This window comes from Anabrus simplex, chromosome X (assembly GCF_040414725.1).
Source record: "Anabrus simplex isolate iqAnaSimp1 chromosome X, ASM4041472v1, whole genome shotgun sequence".
Classification (NCBI taxonomy): Eukaryota; Metazoa; Arthropoda; class Insecta; order Orthoptera; family Tettigoniidae; genus Anabrus; species Anabrus simplex.
This window is the reverse complement of record NC_090279.1, coordinates 110056780-110069023: the sequence shown is the minus strand read 5'-3', so window position 1 is coordinate 110069023 and position 12244 is coordinate 110056780. Positions and strand designations below refer to the sequence as shown.

Sequence of the window (12244 nt, the reverse complement as noted above, 5' to 3'; positions counted from 1 at the left end):
AAATTTAGGTACTCATTCAGGACAAATATTTCAGATTCCCTATGGGAATCAACATCTATATCATTTGATGGCCAAGCAGGCATCAATTTTTGCTGATGAGACAAAGTCTCTTAGTGCATTGGCACTGCCGGTGGCTCCAGTTAGCCTAGGCAGTGGCCTCCACGGTATGCACTAGCCAGCGTATTGGTAGGTGTGCTAGGTACCAACTGATGAGCCCACCCTAGCACACGAGGGCGAAACGCTGGCAACCAAGAATGAGTTAGCAGGAAAATTTATAATGTCCAATAACGGACCATTTATATTGGTATTATAAATTTACTCATTCAGGACAAATATTTCAGATTCCCTATGGGAATCAACATCTATATCAACGGATATGTGCGCGGTGAAACGCATTAACTTACAATGTTCGCCACTCGCAGCGCAGCAGTCCATTTCTCCCATCAGCGTACGGAGCCTATAGATGTATGTACTGAGTGCGCATGCTCTGAATGATGACCAAAGTACTGCAGTGTACTTACTTAACAGGTAGGGACCCTCTTAGAGTGAGCCTTGCCCAGGGAGTGGCACCCATGCCTATGTGAGTCCCAGAGCACATTGACCCTGTGTGTAACATCTGGTAAAGGATCCCAGCTCAGGGTAAAGGGTGAAGACCTCAACAGCAGGAAAGGCGGAGAATATGATTCGGTACGGTGGAGCTGGCGGAGGAGGCAACCCATTCCTCTGGGGGTAGTACAGATGGAACCCACTGCCTTGTGGAATGAGGAGAAATCCTCAAAGGCTAAGGGAGTAAACTCCAAAAGAAAATCCTCAATTATGTTAGGCCTAGTAAGCCAGTAAAAGAGCTTACTTGTAGTTGCTTTCAAAACACATAAGAGCCTCGGAATGCATTTAACAACTAAATAAGGTGCCAGCATGAGCAGACTCATGTCAGGGATGATGGTTTATGGCCTGATGATAGACAGTATTTTGCAAAAATGCAAAAATTCCGGAGGAGACTAACACCGATTGGGACCATCAACTTACTCAGTCTCACAGGAAAATGTGAAGAACTAGTGGACCTCATGCAAAGGAGAATATTAATGATAATGGGGCTGAGTGAAACCAAATAGAGAGGGAAAGAAATGAATTAAAAAAAACAGTATACACTGTATTGGCATGGAAATGACAGAGAGATGAGAAATGGTGTTGGTTTGATCATGAGTAAAGATCTAGGAGGAGTCGCTGTAGTATGTTAGCAACAGAATAATAAAGGTGAAAGGAAAACTAACTTTGGTACAGGTGTATGCTGTCAAGAGGATAAGAACCAGTTTCTTGATGATTTGGAAAAAGTTATTAGTAAAGAGAGAATAATCATTATGGGAGATCTGAATGCATAGATTGGGACAGATAGAACAGGATATGAGGATGTAATGGGACCTCGTGGATATAGTGGAAGAAATATAGAAGGTGAACATTCTGTATGAGGAATGGGTTGGTGGTGAAAAACAATTGGTTCATGAAGAGACAGAGCCATAAGATAACACAATACAGTTGGGATTGACTACGAAAGACTGTAATTAATTGGGGAAGGTTGATCATCATGGTTTGAGACCAAGAATGGAGTTCAGCAAGGAAGTGCACTGTCCTAACCACTGTTCATCACTGATATGGATGATATAATGAAGAATGTCAAGGAAAAGTTAAGTGAACTGAATGCAGTGGCCTTTGCTGATGATATCTTGATTTGGGGTGAAACAGACGAAGTACAGGCCAGACTTAACGTGTGGAAATCCCAGTTCCAGGAATATAACCTCAACATCAGCAAGACCAAGACACAGTGGTAATGGCTGTCAACAGAGATGGGCGTCCAGCAAGTGTAAAACTAGGAGACTACCAGCTAGAGTGTGCGGATAATTTTCCTTACCTTGGAAGTGTAATCTCGAGTGATAATTTGGTCAGAAAGGAAATTACAAACAGAGAGCAAAAGGGATCAGAATTCTACGATCAAGAACACTTTTATGGGTTGACATGATTCCAAAACCGGCCAAACTGATGATGTTTAACAGTTTCATACCAATATTAACTTATGGTGTTGAAGCGTGCACCCTCACAAATAGAGATTCATCAAGACTGCAAGCATCAGAGACAAAATTTCTTAGATCTACCATCCAGAAGACTAAAATGGACAGGTTAAGAAATGAGGTGGTGAGGAAAGAAGCTGGAATAAAGACATCCCTACTAGACCAAATCGGCACGTCCAGATTACGGTGGTATGGGCATGTGGTGAGGATGGAGCCTACAAGAACAGCTAGAATAAATTTGGAAAGATAAGTGGAGGGGAAAAGACCTGCACAAAGACCTAAAACCTGATGGATGGACATGATCAAGGTTGATCTAGTTACCAGAGGATGGACATTGGATGATGTTCTCCATGACAAGTTGTATATGAGATGCTTGTTGTTTAAAGGGGCCTGCCTAACATCTAGGTCATCGGCCCCTAGTTGTATATGGATAGGAAGAAGTGGAAGAGGCTCTTTAACAGTACCCACAAAACTGGAACTCTGCAATGATAATGATGACTTTAAAAAAAGCATGCTTCGTATATTATTTTTATTTTTTTGCGAGTAGTCTGCAGGGCCCCTTGAAGGCCTAGGCCTGCCTGCTTTGCCCTAACATTACACCACTGGTCTGTAGCATCACTTTTAAGTATTCAAAATGCAAACAGATGCATGAGGTGGTTCTTTATAATAAATGGACCCACTGTCCCCACCAACAAATACAAAACATGCACCTCATTTTTTTTTTTTTTTTTTTACATAGTTTCCCAAATCTGACGTGGATTTTTGTCATCAAATTGGCAATTTTTTGATGCTGTCATCAAAGAAAGAAAGAGAACATGGGTGGAGCCATTTGCACACAGTAGCTGCAATTGGGAGTTAGAAGTGGGGGGCACAAAAATATATAAAAAACAAAAAAAGTACTGGAGGTCTGGGAAGTATAGTGGGGGATAGAAAACAAAACTGAAACAAAATAGCTACAAAATGGTAAGTTTTTATGCTCTCTGAGTAAATTTTGACAGAGAAGTAAAAGTTAACAGTCTACCAACTTAACTGCAGTGATAATATTTCTGGGGGGATTTCAGTTCTACTCTATACAATAAAATTTTCACCAAAGGAACAATTACACATGAGTGCAACTAAGATTTTGTGCCATTAGGCCCACATACCAATCGTGCTTCTGCATGCTTTTACACTAGTCTGTACTACTTGCTGTAAAAGCAAAGCAAAGTCATCTCCATAAAGGCCATGAAGGCCCTTCGAGTGGTGAAAAGTAAAAGCTTCCCCTATCCGTAATCTTGGCTCTTGGTGGGGTGAAGTACTCGTTTTTGGTGTAGGGTGAGTGAACCTCAGGGCCATGTGCACATCCAAAAGTGGAAATCTCACTTCTTAATTTTTTTGGCTTCCTGATGGGGAATCAAAGCCACGTCCTACCGGGTGAAACGAGCATGCCTTTTCCGCCTCAGTTACAATGGCGCTGAAAAATCGGTCAGCTGGATCGGATGACATTTTGTGCATATTTCTGCTAAGTATTTTTTTTAAATATTTAAAGAAATTAAAGGAAAGAATTAGGTAATAGACAACAGGGTTTTAAAAATTCCTTTTCAAAAAATAATTCCTAGATTTTTCTCCACAAAGTGTGGGGGTGACATCCCCCCCCCCCCCAATCACTGCTACTGCTTGCACACGTACTCCTGTACTGCGGCATCATCATGAAATCATATTCCTCCCGGTTCTTCTTTCAGTGGTCTAAATCATATCCTTCGTCCTTGTAGAGATTCAGATGACTCCGACTAAGTTCCTGGCGGAAATTTTTTGTTCCTGAGCGAGGAGAGGAGGAACCCACCTGACAAAATAAATTTCCAACGGTTTTGTTCACTTTCATGATGGCTTGAACACTTCCAAAGCTTATTCCTATGAATAAAGCAAATTCAGAAACTTTTGTGTGCTGATCTTAGTCAATAAATTCATGTACAGTACGAATGTTGTTTGCAGAGATGCAAATGGTCGGGCTCATTTTCCTCTATCCGTCTTACCAAAACTTGTTTGTGACATTCATACACCTTGGTCTTTGAAAGAGTTGCTTCCCCAAACTGTGTATACAGGCATAGAGCCTTCTCAAAAGTTTTGAAGCTTTGGTGCCTTCTTTCATCAGAAACTTGATGATGCGCCGCACGATAGACGTGTGTACCTCCTTCTCGCTAATGGGGTACTGAAGCAAGCAGTCGCTCTGTGGTGTGTGATGCATCAAGACCCTACTCCAGACGTCCCCACTAGCATCCTCTCAAGGCCCCTCCCATTTCCGTTCACTACCAGAGCCGCTAGTTCTGAATTCCGGTTTATATTTGATGCAACAGCATACTTTAGTTGCAGGCCTCTCAGACGCATGCTTCATCTTTCTAGGATTAATATATATTGTTTGTTTCTGAAGGTTACCAAGTTCTTTTCTTATTTGTTTAAGCTGTGGCAGTCCGTGGGTGCGGGCTTCCTGGAGAACTTCCAGTACCTCCAGGTTCTGAACCGGTGGAAAATGCAGAATTCTCCTGCGATAATGATGACTGCAATGAGAAAGATAGCTTCCTTCGAGTACGTAGAACAGGAACTAGTCCACAGCCTGATACTGGTGGTGGTGGTGGTGGTGGTGGTGCCACCACCACTAAACCTGATAAAGCTTCTGTGGCCTCCCTGACGAATAAACCTTTCATTCTTCTTTGCTATCTTTCTCCAGTGTTTATCAAATCTTTCAACTAAAATGTCAAGAAATCCAGGATACTCATACAATCAAATGTTTTGTTTTTCAAGCTCTTACTTTAAATTAATTATTTTACTTTCCTCTAATTAATACAAAATAGTTGTAATGAAGAGATTTCATGTCAAATAAAAGTTATACAACTCTAGATGAAATGTGTTTTCAATTTTTGTGATTTATTTACATCCAGTGGGTGGATGCCAAAAGTGTCGTTTAATTACAGCCATTTTATACTGGTTGTTCAAATGGTTCCAGTGTACGGGACCTACACCAGGACTATCTGTTACAAGAACCGAAAAAGATCCAAAAGAAAGCAGCACAATTTGTTCTCGGTGATTTCTGACAAAGGAGTGTTGTTGTTTGTCCAAACCTTGTCCCAGTTTTTTATAACTGGATGCCCTTCCTGACGCCAACCTCATTAGAGGAGTTGAGATGAAATGAATGACATGATATATGATAGTAGGAAGGGAGAGGGTGAAACCTGCTGCTGGCACATAGCCTCCTCCTGTCGAATAGCACCAAGGGATCTGCTCAAGGCTTAACGTCCCCATCCGATGGACGAATCACCATTGACACCGTCATATGCCCTCACTCCATACGAGCACTGCGGAGAGGTTTGGAATTTTATCCAGGCTTTTGGCACGCAATTTAGTCATTTGGAGACAATTCTGGCGATATTTAATTTATCACTTGATAAAAATAGGATCCATACATTTGCTAAGTAATGACATCTAAGAGCATGAGTTCTCACATACTTCCTGTGAGGGAATAGAGGTGTGTAATTTTTAGCCTTGTAACCTCCTATAGCAACAGTCGGGTTTTGAGACGATACCATAGTACTCCTGTATTTCGCAAGACACGCAGAATAAGCAGTTTTGACCAATTGTATTTCATAATTGTTCCTGATTTTTGGTTTTGTAAAGTTGGCAGGTATATTTTATGCACAGAATCAAACTCGGCCATTTCAAATGTTCTAGCACTTAAGGTTCTTGAATTATTTTTAGCTTTTTTTTTTTTAATTTTTAATTTGAAGTCTTTTGCTCTCCTCTGTTCTTTTATTGTACATGTTTTAGTACTGGGCGAGTTGGCCGCGTGGTTAGGGGCGCACAGCTGTGAGCTTGCAACTGGGAGATAATGTGTTCAAACCCCACTGTCGGTAACCCTGAAGATGATTTTCCATGGTTTCCCATTTTCACACGGGGCAAATGCTGGGGCTGTACTTAAATTAAGGCCACGGCAGCTTTCGTCTCACTCTTAGGCCTTACCTATCCCATCGTCGCCTAAGACCTATGTGTGTCGGTGCGACATAAATTTTTAAAAAATTGTGTGTTTTATTTGTATTTTTGTTCTTCTGTTTCCTACTCTTTGTATAAAATACAGGAGTAATATAGTAGTAGAATTTCTAAAAGTGATCCCTATGTGGGAGGAGTGGAAGGATTTTTAAAATTTTCCTCACTAGATGGCAGGGTGTTCTCCATAAAAGGCTTCATGGTCTAGCACAGGGGTTTCCAGTTTGTAAGTGCTCGAGGGACACATTGAAATCCTTAGGCACGATCGCAGCCACATTTTAATAATAGGCCAGTTTTTGTAAAATTCTGCGAAGAGAACAGATGTGTTGTTTTTGTTGTTTGAGTCATCAGTCCATAGACTGGTTTGATGCAGCTCTCCATTCCACTCTATCCTGTGCTAACCTTTTCATTTCTACGTAACTATTGCATCCTACATCTGCTCTAATCTGCTTGTCATATTCATACCTTGGTCTACCCCTACCGTTCTTACCACCTACACTTCCTTCAAAAACCAACTGAACAAGTCCTGGGTGTCTTAAGATGTGTCCTATCATTCTATCTCTTCTTTTCGTCAAATTTAGCCAAATCGATCTCCTCTCACCAATTCGATTCAGTATCTCTTCATTCGTGATTCGATCTATCCATCTCACCTTCAGCATTCTTCTGTAACACCACATTTCAAAAGCTTCTATTCTCTTTCTTTCTGAGCTAGTTATCGTCCATGTTTCACTTCCATACAATGCCACGCTCCACACAAAAGTCTTCAAAAACATCTTTCTAATTCCGATATCAATGTTTGAAGTGAGCAAATTTCTTTTCTTAAGAAAGCTCTTCCTTGCTTGTGCTAGTCTGCATTTTATGTCCTCCTTACTTCTGCCATCGTTAGTTATTTTACTACCCAAGTAACAATATTCATCTACTTCCTTTAAGACTTCATTTCCTAATCTAATATTTCCTACCTCACCTGCCTTTGTTCGACTGCACTCCATTACTTTTGTTTTGGACTTATTTATTTTCATCTTGTACTCCTTACCCAAGACCTCATCCATACCATTCAGCAACTTCGAGATCTTCTGCAGTCTCAGATAAAATAACAATATCATCGGCAAATCTCAAGGTTTTGATTTCCTCTCCTTGGACTGTGATTCCATTTCCAAATTTCTCTTTGATTTCCTTTACTGCCTGTTCTATGTAAACATTGAAAAGGAGAGGGGACAAACTGCAGCCTTGCCTCACTCCTTTCTGGATTGCTGCTTCTTTTTCAAAGCCCTCGATTCTTATCACTGCAGACTGATTTTTATACAGATTGTAGATAATTCTTCGTTCTCGGTATCTGATCCCTATCATCTTCAGAATCATAAATAGCTTGGTCCAATCAACATTATCGAATGCCTTTTCTAGATCTACAAATGCCATGTACGTGGGCTTGTCCTTCTTGATTCGATCCTCTAAGATCAGACGTAAAGTCAGTATTGCTTCATGTGTGCCTACATTTCTTCTGAAGCCAAATTGATCTTCTCCCAACTCAGCTTCTACTTGTTTTTCCATTCTTCAGTAAATAATACGTGTTAAAATTTTGCAGGCATGAGATACTAAACTAATGGTGCGGTAGTTTTCACACCTGTCAGCACCGGCTTTCTTGGGAATAGGTATAACAACATTCTTCCGAAAATCGGATGGGACTTCTCCTGTCTCATACATCTTGCACACTAAATGAAATAACCTTGCCATGCTGGTTTCTCCTAAGGCAGTCAGTAATTCAGAGGGAATGTCATCAATTCCAGGTCCCTTGTTCCTATTGAGGTCACTCACAGCTCTGTCAAACTCTGACCTCAAAATTGGGTCTCCCATTTCATCAGCATCAACAGCCTCTTCATGTTCCATAACCAAATTATTTACATCTTTACCTTGATACAACTGTTGGATATGCTCCTGCCATCTTTCTGCTTTGTCTTCTTTCCCTAGAAGTGGCTTTCCATCTGAGCTCTTAATATTCATACAACTAGATTTCCTTTCTCCAAAGGTTTCCTTGATTTTCCTGTATGCAGCATCTACCTTACCCAGGACCATACAGCCTTCGACATCCTTGCACTTCTCCTTCAGCCATTCTTCCTTAGCTACCTTGCACTTTCTATCCACTTGATTCTTTAATCGCCTGTATTCTTTTCTGCCCTGTTCATTTCTAGCATTCTTGTATTTTCGTTGTTCATCAATCAGGTCTAGTATCTCCCGAGTTATCCACTGATTCTTAGTTGATCTTTTCTTCCTTCCTAACATTTCTTCAGCAGCCCTACTGACTTCATTCTTCATGACTCCCCACTCTTCCTCTATAGTGTTTCCTTCAGCCTTTTCATTTAGTCCTTGTGCAACATGTTCCTTGAAACAATCCCTCACACTCTTTTCTTTCAATTTGTCTAGATCCCATCTTTTTGCATTCTTTCCTTTCTTCAATTTCTTCAACTTCAGATGGCATTTCATGACCAACAAGTTATGGTCAGATGTACCTGTATGAATGTGCATAGTTCAATTGAAATGAAGGTTTAATATTTTTAATTGCTTGAAACACTATTTTTTTTTCAATTGCACACATGAGTGAAATTAAAAATAAACACAATTATACTCAGGACAATCATATTTGGAAGACGTGCACCCACCAATGTCAGGTCATTTGAATTAATATTTGACAAATGACAAAAAGTAAAAAGAAAAACCTAAAAGATAAACTGAAATTAATAATGTAGTGAAAACAAAACTTAAAGAAGGAAAATTCAGTGGGAGTAGTGTAAAAGGAACAATGATATACAGTTGTGTCTATAATCCCAGCAATGTACTTCCAGGAGTACTTCCCTGAAAATGTCTTCAAGTGTGAAGCATTGTGTATCAGCCAGTACTATCAATGAGAGACAAATGAAGAATTGAAACAACTTCTTACACCAATGGCAATTAAAGTATTTCTTGGTATTCATTGCATGCTACGTTGCATAAAATGTCCACAGTGAGGTTTGCATAGAGTTCAAGAATTGGTAAGTATCCCACAGCTATTTTTATAATGGTTAAGACCTAGCACTGGCATTTGTGAGGGCTCATTATCTGCTGAAGTTTGAATTTCTAATTTTAAAAAATAAAAAATAATCTATTTGGCCCAATCAAATACTTAAGGGCACCCGGAAGGGGTGAAATCGAAAAAATTTTATTTTTTATTTTTTTGCAGTTTTATATACCTGTGACTTTCTTCCTTCGAATACTTTTTGTTTCAGACCTCTGTGATGTTTGAAAGGGTGTTAATTTTTAAATTACCTGGAGTGCTGCAGATGTCGGGCATGACATGTCCTCGAACTGATGTGACATAACATTACTTTCCATTTGTAAGCGGTGACAAAGACTTTGTTGAAGGTGTTTATGTTTCAGAACGTGATCATTTTCTGCGAGAGGATATCTCTGCTGCAGGAAAGTGCAACTTTCAATTGTTGGCCAACCTGGATGGCAGAATGATTGAGAACATAACTGCATGTGTTTATTGTTTGTTTTGGCGACTTTTTTACAACAGTATTCAGCTGGGTTTTTTTTTCGTTTAGTTTTATACATTGAACAAGATGCGTAGACATAGTAATAGGATTTTCAAGATGCGTAAGAATGTGGGAAAGAGGAAAATCACTGTTGTTATTCCGAACGTTACGAGTGAGTGTGCAAATGTGTGTTCCCCAATTGACTACAAAAGAGATGCTGAATGAACAACCACAGCACGGTTTGTTTCCAAAAGGGGAGGACACGTGGTGCAAATACCATAAAATGAAGGAAACTGCAACCACGACCACAAGCACAATCTCCCGTATGCAGTCGCGGAAACCATAAGGCCAGTCTTCAGAGACTTATCCTATGAAAATCTTCTCTGGAAATGCCTTCTCGGTAAAACCCAAAAACCCTAACGAATGCTTAAATCTTTGATCTGGACTCGGATACCCAAGAGAGTATTTGTGAGTATAAAAACACTCCACTTTGGTGTTTATGATGCCGTGGCAATATACAATGGGGGGCAATATCTCGAAGAGCGAAGTTCTACAAAGACTTCGTATAACGGTACCTCTAGGGCACAACACTGAAACGAATGTCAATTATAGATAAGGAAAGATAAAGGAAAGCAGATGCAGCAGAAAGGGATCTGGTGAAGCTTGGAAGACAGAAGAAACGAAGTGTAAATAGAAGATTACAAGTTGAGATGGAAGAGAACCCAGATGATCCTCTGTACGAATGTGGAATGCATAAGGAACTTTGGGGCTCGTTTCCTGAAAAGTAGTTTTTTGTGTATCTAAGGAACATTTATTCGGATACCACTGAACGTACATTAACCAAACTTGTAGGTGGTATGTAACTAACCAAAGGTCTCCTTTTAAAATATAAAATGTTGATGTTCACTTAAAAATGTATATTTTAAAAAAAAAACAGAAGATATTAAAAAAATTATGTCGTCTATCTACGTGCGAGGGTCTAATAAATATGTATACAAAAAAAGAATTTCCTTGGTTCATTACTTCATGAGAAAATGTTCCTTAAAAACGCCCATTTTAACATGGCAGTCATAGCCCCTTCCGGGTGCCCTTAAAAACAGGAAATAATATTAAAGAATGAATTAGTTCTGACTTGGGTATATAAATTAACATATTTTTGAATGAGCTATGAAATATTTTTTGTAAATTTTCTTCACATTTCTTAAAATATTTTTTGAAGCCCTTCCTTGGAAACCGCTCACTTAGCACACGTTGAAAGACACATGATGCAGTTGTTAGATATCATTTCTTCTTCTTGTACTATTTTGGTGTGCCTTCTTCCTTAATGGGTGTTTAATCTGGGTTTCTTTGATATCCATTATGCATTGGAAAGTATACATTGAGGGAAGAGTCATTATTCCCAGTTCTTGGAAAATGGCCCTACCTGATTGGTTGCCTTAGATTCTCTGTATGCACCTGATTTCTTTCTTTTGCCATATAAAAACACCCTGAGATCCCATGGAATTCCCCCACATTATTGTTGGCTATGATCGCTAAGGCGTTGAAATCTAAACTGTCTGACGCTGTGGCTAGCCGGTTCGAGTCCCATTTGTCAAAAAGAAATTCACTATCAGAATGTTGGCCGCCAGGGGAGGTGGTTGCAAGTGACTAATCTCATGTTTTAATCTGTATTGAAATCTGTTATTTGCAATAACAAAGTTTTTATTGTAATCCACCTGTTCAATACATTATAATGTTGTCACATTTAAAATATCATCATTAATAGACAAGTTATTTGTGGGACATGTTTCGCTCCCTTTCAGAGCATCATCAGCCAAATCTGAATCTCGAAGAATGGTTATATTCGTAAACAATGAATCAAGAACTATTGAAAACATTTTTTCACAAACTTAAACTTACTCCATTAGAATATCTTAAAATACATAATCTTTGGGGACATGTTAGATCACAAGATGGCATCAGCGAAGGATGTAAGTGAAGATAGCTCCCGGTTCTCTTGCGAAATAATCGGGAATAAATGTGGTGTAAACAAGAAGCGAGTGAAGAATGGTATCCAGTGTGAAAAGTGTTTAATTTGGTACCATTTTGAGTGTATATATAGTGCTGGTTTTGCTAAAAATGAAGATACTTGGACTTGTGTTAGCTGTGGCGAGAGCAATTTGAATAGCGGTAGCAAACCTAGGCCTACATTGGTCAACGAATCGCTGGCGTCTCATTACTTGGAGGATGAAGGTAATGATAATGTACTTGTAATTCTCTCTTTATTGCAACAGGATTTACAAGCATTAAAAGCGGAGAATGAGATTTTAAAGGAAAAGGTACGTTTACTGGAATCGAAAGTACCGGTACCAGTAAACACTCAGAACACAGGTGGCTCCGAGAATTCTAGCACGTGGTGTCAAGTTGCTTCAGATTCTAGGAGGAAAAGTGTACAGTTTAATAAGGACAACTTTGTAATTGACACCAAAAATAGATTTTCAGCCCTGAGGGAAGTAAGCGATACGCAAGGTATCCGTATAGGAAGCAGTCAAACGTATAGCGCAAAATCCGTTACGAGAAGCGGCAAAGTTAGGCCTAAAATCCCACACAGTGCACCGGCGAAAGTGATATTTGGTGATAGCCAGGCGAGGGGAATTGTGGAGAAAATGGTCAATGAAGATA

The 12244-nt window shown here is 39.6% G+C and overlaps 1 protein-coding gene across 8 annotated transcripts in view; it reads left to right on the top strand.

Moving 5' to 3' along the window:
- The window catches only part of LOC136886807 (F-box/LRR-repeat protein 2), a 102244-nt gene extending 97301 nt beyond the window's left edge, over positions 1 to 4943 (top strand). For all 8 annotated transcript variants that reach the window (XM_067159631.2, XM_067159628.2, XM_067159630.2 and 5 more), the window contains one exon: positions 4501 to 4943. In XM_067159631.2, the coding sequence (XP_067015732.2) occupies positions 4501 to 4790 (290 nt within the window). In that variant the 3' untranslated portion in view covers positions 4791 to 4943. The remainder of the gene's footprint in view (positions 1 to 4500) is intronic.
- The last annotated feature ends 7301 nt before the right edge of the window (positions 4944 to 12244 follow it).